The 12369-nt window shown below is 39.7% G+C and overlaps 1 protein-coding gene and 1 pseudogene across 2 annotated transcripts in view; one reads left to right on the forward strand and one right to left on the reverse strand.

Moving 5' to 3' along the window:
- MINDY2 (MINDY lysine 48 deubiquitinase 2) overlaps positions 1–12369 on the forward strand; it is an 86324-nt gene that overhangs the window by 56248 nt on the left and 17707 nt on the right. For both annotated transcript variants that reach the window (XM_035258725.3, XM_035258726.3), the window contains exon 6: positions 5692–5834. In XM_035258725.3, coding sequence (XP_035114616.2) covers positions 5692–5834 — 143 coding nt within the window. The remainder of the gene's footprint in view (positions 1–5691; positions 5835–12369) is intronic.
- On the reverse strand, positions 4515–5143 carry LOC100408174 (cell division control protein 42 homolog pseudogene; annotated as a pseudogene).

Here is a 12369-nt window from a genome sequence, read left to right on the forward strand (position 1 = left end):
ATTGGTGATGCTCAAATATGGTAAGATGTCTGCCAAGTTTTTATATTGTAAAGATGTTCTTTTCCCTTGGTGATTAATAAGTCATTTGTGATGTTATGCTTTGAACTGTGCGAATATCCTATTTCTTAGTAATCTTTCATCCAGTAAGTTTGGCATTCATTGATTCTTGCCTGAATCTGTTATTACTGTGGTGGTCATCATTTCTATTATTTCTTCTATTTATCAGTTGATACTCTTCTGTAACAGAACAGTTTTCCCTTCTCTTCCTTTTACTCTTTCCGCATTAAAAAAATGGTATCAATATAAACTCAAGGATTTTGTTTTATTCAGTGCATTATAATCCATTATCATCATTATTCTTTTTGATGCTTAAATTGTTCTAAATATGGCCAGTGTGATGCCCTCAAGTTGGGTCTTGTGTTCTTTTGTATCTCCTCATCTTTCCTTGAGCACTTATTTTTTGGCACAGTAAAATGTTCTGGGCTTCCTACCCCACTCCTGGAATCGAATCATATGAGCCTTTATCTTTTCAAATAAAATCTGGGCATTTGTCATTAAAATAAATTGTTTTGCCCATCCTTTTGAGGAAAAAATACATTAATGTATTTGATCTTTGAAACTTAAATGTAGATTAAATTCTTAAAAATTAGATTATTTTGGCTCAAGCCTGTAATCCCAGCACTTTGGGAGGCCAAGGCGGATGGATCATGAGGTCAAGAGATGGAGACCATCCTGGTCAACGTGGTGAAACCCCATCTCTACTAAAAATGCGAAAAATTAGCTGGGCATGGTGGCACGTGCCTGTAATCCCAGCTACTCAGGAGGCTGAGGCAGGAGAATTGCCTGAACCCAGGAGGCGGAGGTTGCGGTGAGCCGAGATCGCACCATTGCACTCCAGCCTGGGTAACAAGAGCAAAAACTCCGCCTCAAAAAAAAAAAATTAGATTATTTGTTTAAAGCTACACAGTGAGTAAGTTTAAATTTGAACACAAGCCAAACATGATGGTTCACACCTGTAGTCTCAGCACTTTAGGAGGCTGAGGTGGGCAGAGACCCAGCCTGGCCAACATGGTGAAGCCTTGTCTCTACTAAAAATGCAAAAAATTAGCTGGGCATGGTGGCGCGTGCCTGTAATCCCAGCTACTCAGGAGGATGAGGCGGGGGAATTGCTTGAACCCGGGAGGTGGCAGTTGCGGTGAGATGAGATCGCACCACTGCATTCCAACCTGAATGACAGAGTGAGACACGTGTAAAAAAAAAAAAAAAAAAAAAGTTGAAGACAAATTTCAGACACGACCACATCCAGGCAATATTTTTAAATCATCAAGTTTCCTTTCTTTCTATTTCTACTTTCTATTCCTTTTTACCTAATTTTAGTGCCTTTCTAACGTCACCATCTTTAGGGCATTTATTACTTTCATGTTCTCTAATAACTCTCCAGTAACAAAGGAAAACAGTTTAGTGAGCTAATTTATCACTGAATTTCAGAATGTAAGAAATATTTTCAAATATAGTAATCTTCTCAGGAGAATAATACTTCATTTAAATTTATTTTGAGGAATAATACTCTATTATCGTTAAGTTTTTTTTACCTTTACCGTGGATTATTTGAACCAATAACACGTCTTTGAGTGTCAGCATGATGCTCTGATGAGTTTACAGATAAATCAACTGCTGTGTAACACTTAGAGTTGTTGACTAAAATTTGTTTAAAAAGTTCAAACTAGATTAGCCTTTTTCCACTAAAGCCACTGTTTGTGAGATGACAGGAGAATTAGGAAACATTGTTTTCTAGTTCTTAATTCAGGTGGCATTTATAATACTCATCTGCACTAAATTTTAAAACTTAACACTCGTAATAATTCTCCTAGGTACAGTCTTCTTTTTGCCATAACTAGTTTTATGTCCTTGGGCAAGTGACTTATTCTTTCTGCGCCTATGTCTTGCTCTGTAAAAAGAAGTAGCCGAGAAAGACCTTTCTAGTATTGAATTTTTGAATTTCATACTGGCGTGAAACAAATGTGCTGTATCTCCACTGAATTTCTGTATCTTTTTGAAGGGGATTTGTAGAGAGGAGGATGTGTGAGTAAGGTAGGAAGGGGCATTTTAAAACATCCTTCTGAAGGGAGCATTTAGTAATATGGGTATTACACACATCAGAGGTACTTTTCAGCACAGGCATAATGCTTGCTTTTTAAATGCTACATAATGGTAAATGCTGTTTACTAGCATATATTATAAATGTTATTTATTAGTATGTAGTAACTTAGGACTTAGCAGAGTAAAGTAACAGTAAAAATTAGGTGGAGAATGGCCGGGCACGGTGGCTCATGCCTATAATCCCAGCACTCTGGGAGGCCAAGGCGGGTGGATCATGAGGTCAAGAGATGGAGACCATCCTGGTCAACAAGGTGAAACTCCGTCTCTACTAAAAATACAAAAAATTAGCTGGGCACGGTGGCGCGTGCCTGTAATCCCAGCTACTCAGGAGGCTGAGGCAGGAGAATTGCCTGAACCCAGGAGGCGGAGGTTGCAGTGAGCCGAGATCACGCCATTGCACTCCAGCCTGGGTAACAAGAGCAAAACTCCGTCTCAAAAAAAAAAAAAGAAAAAATTAGGTGGAAAAAAGACAGTGTTGCTCTGTCGACAGGCTGGATTCAGTGGCACAATCTCGGCTCACTGCAACCTCCGCCTCCCGTGTTCAAGTGATTCTCCTGCCTCAGCCTCCCAAGTAGCTTGTACTACAGGCATGCGCCACCATGCCCAGCTATTTTTTGTATGTTTAGTAGAGACAGAATTTCACCATGTTGGCCAGAATGTTCTCGATCTCCTGACCTTGTAATCCACCCACCTCTGCCTCCCAAAGTGCTGGAGTTACAGGTGTGAGCCACCGCACCCAACCAAAAGCTCCTATTTCTAAATATATGAACCCAAGAAGTTGAAAGTACTCTGTGAATTTATTTTGGCTGTAGACCTCTTTATAATTTTTCTACTTCCTCTATCATAAGGAAGTCCTTGCAATAGTATGATAGCTATAGTATGGTAACTTTTTACCACCACTTTGCAGCTTGAAGTACTATGGCTCGACACTAAGGGATGTTGAGGGAATGGAATAAACCTATGTTGTCTAGCTGCTTCTGGCCCTACCAAGTTTTATTTTCAATTTATTTTTGAAGTGTTAGTTTCGTACCACAGATTTATCTTTACTCCCTATATCTGTATCTCTCAATTACTTATAAAGCTTTTTAGGGCATTCCCTTCCCTCCTCCCTCATTGCTTCTGAGACATCTCTCCTTGCTCCCAAAGAAAGGAGGGAAAGAAGAAGAGAAATACAAGTTTAAAAAATAAATATACAGTTAATTCTCATTATTGATGGTAGGTATGTTCTACAAAGGTACTGTGAACACTGAACTAGTGAGTGCTGAACCACCGGCCCTAGGAGAAATACAGAGTTAGGTTCCAAGGAACCTTTGGTAACAAAATTTTCATCAGCTTATCAATACATAAATTTGTTTTATGTGTGTTTCTGTTAAACACACCTTATTTGATACAGATTGTTAATTCATTAGCATTAAGCTCACAGCCAACAGCATTACAAATAGAATATCCGTGATTTGAAAACCCCGGATCCAAAATGCTGCAAAATCTAAACAGCAGCATCACACTCAGAAGAAATGCTTATTGGAGCATTTCAGATTTCTCATTTTCAGATTAGGGGTGCTCAACTGATGAGTATAATGCAAATGCCAAAATCCAGAAGAATCCCAAACCCAAAACCTTTCTGGTCTCAAGCATTTCAGATAAGTAATACTCAACTTGTATCACTTAAGCCAGAATGAAACTTAACTAGCACATGTATTTTCTCTATGAGTCACATGGTATTGTCTACTTAATACCAGCCAGCACTTCGGCATGCTGCCTGGAGGCCATTTTAAACAGCAAAATCACCAACAGAAAACATAAAAATGTTAAAAACAGGGCTCTAAATAGACCATGAAAGGGACACTTGTTTACAGTACAAGAGGGAGCTGAGACAGGAAGGCAGAATGTTGCCTTGTTTGACCTCAGCTGGGAATGTGCACATTGGGCCACTCAGAATTTTCGCCGGTCTTCACATGTCCACAAACAAGCACGAAAAAGCCGCAAGTATTGATTTGGGGGTTCTAAATAAATTTTAGCCAGTAGATGAACTTGCAGATGTGAACCTGCAATCAGGATCAATTGTGTATGTGAAGATCAGTTGTGTGTATATATATATATATTTTTTTTTTTTAAATTATACCCCAAGTGACTTGATACATCTACATGAGTAGCATATGTTGGAGGAGATTAGGGTAAAAATGGCATCAAAAAACGTTAAAAATGGCGTCATTTATCCCACAGCTTTCTGCTCAGTCTTATGCCTACTTTTAAAGCAAGAATTGAGAATACTACAATTTAAGAATTGTCTAGGATTTTTTTTTTCAAAAATGAATTTTAATTTTTAGTCTTGAGTTTGATTTAAACATTGCTTTTATTTAACGTGATGCCGACCGCAGCTGTGCAGAAAGGGCTCTGAAGAGATGCTCATAGCGGCGCACACCTGCGGCTCCTCTTCAGTTTCGGAGGCTTCAGGGCAGCCAGTATTGCTTCAGCAAATACGTTCTTTAGGTCTTTCTGTGTGAGTGCAGAACACTCCACATACGTGACAGCCTTCAGGTCATGGGCCAGCATTTCAGCAGTCCTTGGAGCGATAGGCTTCTGTTTGTTCTTGGCAAGTTTCTCGATAGTAGAGGGGTCATCTCTGAGATCAATTTTTGGGTCCCAACAAGCAAGAAAGGAGTCTTTGGACAGTGGTGCGTTATCTCAGGCACCCACTTTTCTTTCACATTTTCAAATGAAGGTGGAGAAACCACTGAAAAACCGACTAGAAATATATCTGTTTGTGGATAACTCAGCAGTCCTAATCTGTCATAATCCTCTTTCCCTGCAGTATCAAAAAGTCAGAGTATATGGCTCTCCATGAATCATAACTGTGATTGCATACTTGTCAAAAAACAGTTGGTACATATTCCAGTGGAAATTTATTTGTTGTGTAGGGTATCAGGAGATACGTTTTACTGACAGCACCATCCCCACAACTACACACTTAAATTGTCTGCATTGCTGAAATAGTTTTGTATCCACTTTAAATATTTCAAATATGATGTTGACCTCAGCTTCTCCACCAGGGCCTGTCTAGGATTTTTGTGAAATCTTAAGCTGCTCAATTTGTTAAGGCTACTTTTAATTTGAAAACACCTTGCTATTGGGGAGGTAGCTGTTAACTGACATTTTTCTTTCCTACCTCTTGAAAATTGCTAACACCTGTTCTGTCATTTGCTTTGATGTGTTTTAGTTTTATTGCGTCTGCTCTTTTACTGCAGCCTGCTTGAAATCCTTTGTGATAGTAGGTGAAGTATAAGTAAATGCATTTGTTTATAAAAAGGAATTTGACATAACTATTTCTTCAGGATGGGAATGTCTGTATACACATAGTTCATAGCAAAATTAAAAAGACAAATCTCCAATTTGGAGCCATCATGAAGTAGTAGGGAAAGTATTATAATGATTTGCCTTTTTCCATACTTGGAATACACTGTAAATAGAAAAAGAATAACTTATTAATTTTGAAATTATTCTTCTATCTAATATTATGCATTGGTTCTATAGGCTTTGTAGCTGAGCAGTTTCTAAATAACACAGCCACTCAACTGACATACCATGGATTATGTGAACTAACTTCAACGGTTCAGGAAGGAGAACTTTGTGTGTTCTTTCGGAATAATCATTTTAGCACCATGACCAAATACAAGGTATGATCTAGAAATAGCTGTTTAATCATTATCCTAAAACAAAGGAGCTTGATTTAGAGATGTCTTCTGGTCTGCTTATAAAAGATTTTAGCATAATATTTCTTAACCATGAAATTATGAAGGTAATTATTAAATACTGTACTTAAGGATGGGATGGATTAACAGTTGAAGTGTTACCTCAAATCACCTTTTGTTTTTTTAATTCTTTTTCACAGATTATTGTATTAAGAAATATTTTAGGCCGGGTGTGGTGGCTCGCGCCTATAATCCCAGCACTTTGGGAGGCCGAGGCGGGTGGATCACGAGGTCAAGTGATCGAGACCATCCTGGTCAACAAGGTGAAACCCCATCTCTACTAAAAATACAAAAATTAGCTGAGCATGGTGGTGCGCTCCTGTAGTCCCAGCTACTGGGGAGGCTGAGGCAGGAGAATTGCTTGAACCCAGGAGGCGGAGGTTGTGGTGAGCCATGCCATTGCACTCCAGTTGGGGTAACAAGAGTGAAACTCCGTCTGAAAAAAAAATTTTTTTATTATTTTCTTTCTAAGAAAATAAAAAGATAAACCCTAGAGATAGAACTAGGATGATGACTTTTTTTTTTTTTTTTTTTTTTTGAGATGGAGTTTTGCTCTTGTTGCCTAGGCAGGAGTGCAATCACACAATCTCGGCTCATAGCAACCTCCACATCCTGGGTTCAAGCTGTTCTCCTGCCTCAGCCTCCCGAGTAGCTGGGATTACAGGCATGTGCCATCACTCTTAGCTAATTTTGTATTTTTAGTAGAGATGGGGTTTCTCCATGTTGGTCAAGCTGATCTCGAACTCCTGACCTCAGGTGATCTGGCTGTCTCGGCCTCCCAAAGTGCTGGTATTATAGGCATGAGCCACTGAGCCCCACCAGAAGTAGGATGACGTCTAATGATGGAAGTTTATGTTTCAATGCTAAAGGAATTTAAAATAAATGAATTTTTGTATTTATTTAGATGATTTGCCTTTATGATAAATGTTTGCTATTATTAAAGTTTGATAAGTTTAATGTGACCAGACAGTAAATTCTTTAATAATGTGTAGCTTTAAATTCTTCTTATACTGCCATTTATGGCTCTGTGAAAAACATTTACTGATTTACCCTTTTTATCTTTTATATCCATCCTTTTTGTTTTTGTAGCTATCAGTTCAGAAGTTTCTCAGCTTATACCTAGATTTCTTCACTAGTATAGTAAAATACTGTTCTGACGCCGTCAGTAATACACCAAAAATGTTTAGTAGCACTTCATGCATGGGGTAAAAATACAAGATACGTTCTGTTCGCCAACACCTTACTACAGCCAAAATGGTGTCTATTCACTGATAACCCTCCATCCCATACACACATTACACCTTATCTCACTCCTTAATCCCTATTTGGAAAGCTCTTCTCATTCCTTTTTGCCTGTCCAAATTTTACCCATCCTTTCAGAAGCATTTCAAATGCTAAGTCCTCAGTAAAGGTATGTCTACTCTCCTCAAACCAGTGATTCTAAACCCAAATTTTATGCTAAAACTATATGAGAAGCTTTTTTTAAAAATGCCAATACCGAGAACCTACCACCAACTTCATTAAATGAGAATCTTTGGAGGTGGGATCTGAGCATCATTAATTTTCAGTGCTTTTCAGGTGATTTTAATGGAGTGCCATTTTCTAACCATCCTGTAGCTGTCATTGGCGACATCATCTTTTTTTTAGACCTTATTGGTTAATACCTAGTTACCAGGTTTCTTCCCATGTAAATGTGTCATTTTTTTTTCCAAATGAAGGTAGCTTATTAAAGTCGTGAATTACATCTTCATATTTTCTGTAACACTTTGTGACAGAGGAGTATAAAATGCTGATTTGTTTCCTTATGTAAGAATAACGTAAAGCCCTTGCTCTCCCGTTCCTGTCTTAGCTGTAGCAACAGCTCGTTGGTTTAATTTTAGCTAGATGTATGTCAGAAATGGGCCCAGAGTCATCCACACTCCTCAGGAATCTGAGGCCAGAGGACCTCAAGATCAGAATTATTGCTACATGGTGAATACTGCTAAATCATTTTACTTGTTACTTAACCTTACCTTTCAAGTCTAGGATTTATTCACTTATTTAATGAGTACTTACTCAGAATGTGTCATGTCTGGGTGCTCACTAGTAGTAGGAGTATGCCATGAGCAAGGCAGCTATGGTTTTTGCCTATTAAGGACCTCCTAGTTTGACAAGGGGCAGATACTAAACAATCACATAATTATTCATTTATTTATATTATTTATATTGAGATATGTTTTGTTCAGGATACTTACCACAAGCTGTGAATGCTTTTATCAGGACTTACACCTTAGTTGCTTTTATCAGAACTTATAACTTAGGGAGTGTCAGGAAACACTTCTTTGAGAAGTTCACATTTAAAATGATACCTGAGGCCGGGCCCAGGGGCTCATGGCTGTAATCCCAGCACTTAAGAAGGCTGAAGTGGGTGGATCACCTGAGGTCAGGAGTTCAAGACCAGCCTGGCCAGCATGGTGAAACCCTGTCTCTACTAAAAATATAAAAATTGGCCAGGCATGCTGGTGGGCGCCTATAATCCCAGCTACTTTGGAGGCTGAATAAAAGGAATGAAGGAAGGCTAAATAGATAGGCAGGCACTAGATCTTGTAAAGTCTCAAGAGGAGAAATAGCCCTTGGTTCTTTTTCTTCTCTCTGGCTCAAAAGTGAGCAGAAATGAGTTAGCTCAGTGAGGAAACAAAGTTTTTGGCTGTGATAGGGGACTGTTATGCAGCCTTCCAGATGCTTCCTTTTCTGTACCAGGAGCTCCTTTACTGGTCAGCTAGGTATTCTCAACCTTCTTATATGGCTGGGGAAGTCTGAACTAAAATCACCTTTCCATGAGATAATAATAACTCAGGGAATGTGTGGAGTCTACTATTTCTCTGCTTTTAAGTTTTTCTCAGTAAACCTTAGTCTATGACTAAACAGTATTTCACTAGTGGTGTATATCTTCCTGCTCCTTGCACATTAAGGTGCTTTGGACTTTGAGCCAAAAGTGAATGTGGGATTTAGTTGGGAGACTCTTTCGAGGAGCCAATTAAGAGATTATACTGCCGGGCGAGGTGGTTTACGCCTGTAATCCCAGCACTTTGGGAGGCCGAGGTGGGTGGATCACTAGGTCAAGAGATCGAGACCATCCTGGTCAACATGGTGAAACCCCGTCTCTACTGAAAATACAACAAATTAGCTGGGCACGGTGGCGTGTGCCTGTAATCCCAACTACTCAGGAGGCTGAGGCAGGAGAATTGCCTGAACCCAGGAGCCGAGATCGCACCATTGCACTCCAGCCTGGGTAACAAGAGCGAAACTACGTCTCAAAAAAAAAAGAGACAGAGAGAGATTATAGTGACTTGGACTAGGATGGTAAAAGAATGGAGAGTAGACAGATTCCAAAAACATTTAGAAAATGTAATCAACCAGATTTGGTGATTGGGTGTGAAAAATAAAGAATGATTTCTGGGTTGTGGATGTGGATGAATGGTGGGGAACTGTTTTTTGCTTGTTTGACACAGGGTCTAACTCTGTTGCCCAGGTGGGAGTACAGTGGCATGTTCACAGCTCACTGCAGCCTTGACCTCCCAGGCTCAGTCGATCCTTCCACCTTAGCCTCCCAAGTAGCTGGAACTACAAGCTCACACCACCACATCTTGATAATTTTTGTGATTTTAGTAGAGACAGGGTTTTGCCATGTTGCTTAGGCTGACCTCAAACTCCCAGACTCAAACAGTCCTCCCACATTGGCCTCCCAAAGTGTTCAGAATTACAGGCGTGAGCCATTGCACCTAGCTGTAACTGTTTATTGAAACCGAAGAGTAGAAGAGAAGGAAGATATAAGATTAGCCTTGGACTGTTAGAGCTGCTTTCTGAGGCATCTCTCCAAGTGAAAATGTTGGGTTAATTGTTCAATAATGGAACAGTTGTGGTATACAGATAAAATATGGTATGAGAAAAAAAGAGAAGGCCTAGGACAAAGATGTGAGGTGTGCCAACATTTAAGGATCAACCAGGGGAGCAGGAACTGGCAAAGCAGATAGAGAAGCAAATAAGAGGAAAAATCTAAAGAATATGAGGGCTGGGCACAGTGGCCCATGCCTGTAATCCTAGTACTTTGGGAGGCCAAAGCAGGTGGATTGCCTAGTATTTTGGGAGTCGGAAGCAGGAGTTCAAAATCACCCTAGGCAACATGGTGAAACCCCATCTTTACTAAAATACAAAAAATTAGCCAGGTGTGGTGGTGGGCAACTGTAGTACCAGCCACTTGGAAGGCTGAGGCAGGAGAATCACTTGAACCTGGGAGGCGGAGGTGGCAGTGAGCAAGATCGCACCACTGCATTCCAGCCTGGGCCACAGAACAAGACTCTGTCTCCAAAAAAAAAAAGAATGAATGAATATGGGATCTTGGAAGCCAAGAGAGAAAGAGTGTTTCAAGAAGGATGGAAATCTCATTTGTTAACTGCTGTTGAGAAGATGGGCAAGGTAAGAATGCTGGAGATGGAGCTGGGAGAAGTGGGGGTTGGGGTAAAGAATGATGGCAGCAGAAGAAACCTAATTTGAATTGGTTAAGAAATGATTCAATTAATGGAAACTTGTGAAATGTTAAAACAACTTTTAAAAAATTAAATGATTAGAATATCAGGGAATGGAAACAGTTTGTAGGCAACTCTTTGTCTATAAGGGGGGCATAGACATAATGACTCATAATACTAGTGGGTACAGAACCCTGGGAGGGTTTTTTGGTTTTGCCTTGTTTTGTTTTGTTTTGTTTGAGACAAGGTCTCCTTGTCTTGTCCAGGCTGGAGTATGGTGGCTATTCACAGATATGCTCATAGCACACTGCAGCCTTGCACTCCTGGGCTCAAACTGTCTTCCTGCCTCAGCCTCCCAAACACCTGGAACTACAGGCACGCCACCATGCCTGGCCTGTTTTTGTTTCTTACTATGAGATAGTTGGTCATGGTTAAATATTATAATGTTTAATAGAGAGTAAGGTTAAAGATTCAGAAGAGGTTGATAATTAATGTTAGAAGGCCCTTAGGGAGGTGAACAAAAAAAGAAACTTGTAAGTAGAGGAGATTGACCTTTGGTTGTATTTATTTTATTTTATTTTTTATTTATTTTATATTTTATTGAGACAGGGTTGGCCTCTGTTGCCTAGGCTGGAGTGCAGTGGCACGATTTCAGTTCACTGCAACACTGACCTCTGGGGTTCAGGCAATCCTCCCACCTTAGTCTCCTGAGTAGCTGGGACTGCAGGCACACACCCCCATGCCTGGCTAATTTTCCTATTTTTTGTAGAAACAGGGTTTTACCATGTTGGCCAGGCTTGTCTCAAACTCCTGGGCTCAAGCTGTCTGCCTCCCAAAGTGCTAGGATTACAGGCGTGAGCCATGGGGCCTGGCCTGACTGTTGATTTTTTAAAGGGACCTTTTCATCGTAAAGGAAAGAAGGAATAGATTGTGAGTACAGCTATAGGTAAATTTGCACATCTTTTTTTGTAGATGGCAGGAAGTTGAAAATCTACTGTTTGAATGCTTCAGTTTTCTCTGTTATGTGAGAGTCAAGATTATCTACTGAGTAGTAGAGAGATGGTATGTTTCCAAATTTGAAGGAAAAATGTTTAAAATAGTCCTTGCAGCGCATGAGAGAAAGCCTAGACTGTAGAAATGAAGATCACCAGGAAATGTTGAGGATGGTAATGATTAAATAAATATGCCACTTTGTGACTGTTCTACAGGAGTATTCGTGACAGTATAGGCATGAAGTTAGCTGGGTTGTGGTTCTGTTCGGGGGTCTGTTAAGTGGGCGAAGCAAAGGAGTTTAGAGACAAGATAGTATTGTGGACATAGTGATATTTCTAGGTTTGTAGAGATAAATTTTACATAGGGCAAATAAAACACCATTCTTCTCTACCATCTTATTCCAGTTACCAGGGAAAATTCCACTGTTACTCTAGTGACCAGCAAGCCAAAGCAGTAACACTGTGGTTTTTATTATTTGTTTTATTGGTTTTGTTTTTAACTTTTTAATATGAAACATTATAAGCTTACAGAATAATGAGACTTACATTAACAAGTTTAACATTGTGCTCTTTTCATCTATTTTTATACTTCACTTATACTTGAATACATTTCTAAACAAAAAAACTTAAAAAATTAGCCAGGCATGGTGGTGTATCCTTCTTGTCCCAGCTCCTTGGGAGGCTGAGATGGGAGAATCATTTGAGCCCAGGAGGTCAAAGCTACAATGAGCTGTGATCACGCCACTGCACTCCAGCCTGGATGACAGAGCAAGACCTTGTTTCTAAAAAAAAATGGGAAAATTGCAACAATCACCATGTTTTCCATCTTTCTACTACTGTGAACTCTTTCTCTTTGGAACATCTATCATATAAATACATTTTACCGCACAGAATTCAAGATACATTTTCAGGACAGGCATGGTGGCTCATGCCTGTAATCTCAGCACTTTAGGAGGCCGAGAC

The sequence above is a fragment of the Callithrix jacchus genome, chromosome 8, assembly GCF_049354715.1.
Source record: "Callithrix jacchus isolate 240 chromosome 8, calJac240_pri, whole genome shotgun sequence".
In the NCBI taxonomy this organism is placed as follows: domain Eukaryota; kingdom Metazoa; phylum Chordata; class Mammalia; order Primates; family Cebidae; genus Callithrix; species Callithrix jacchus.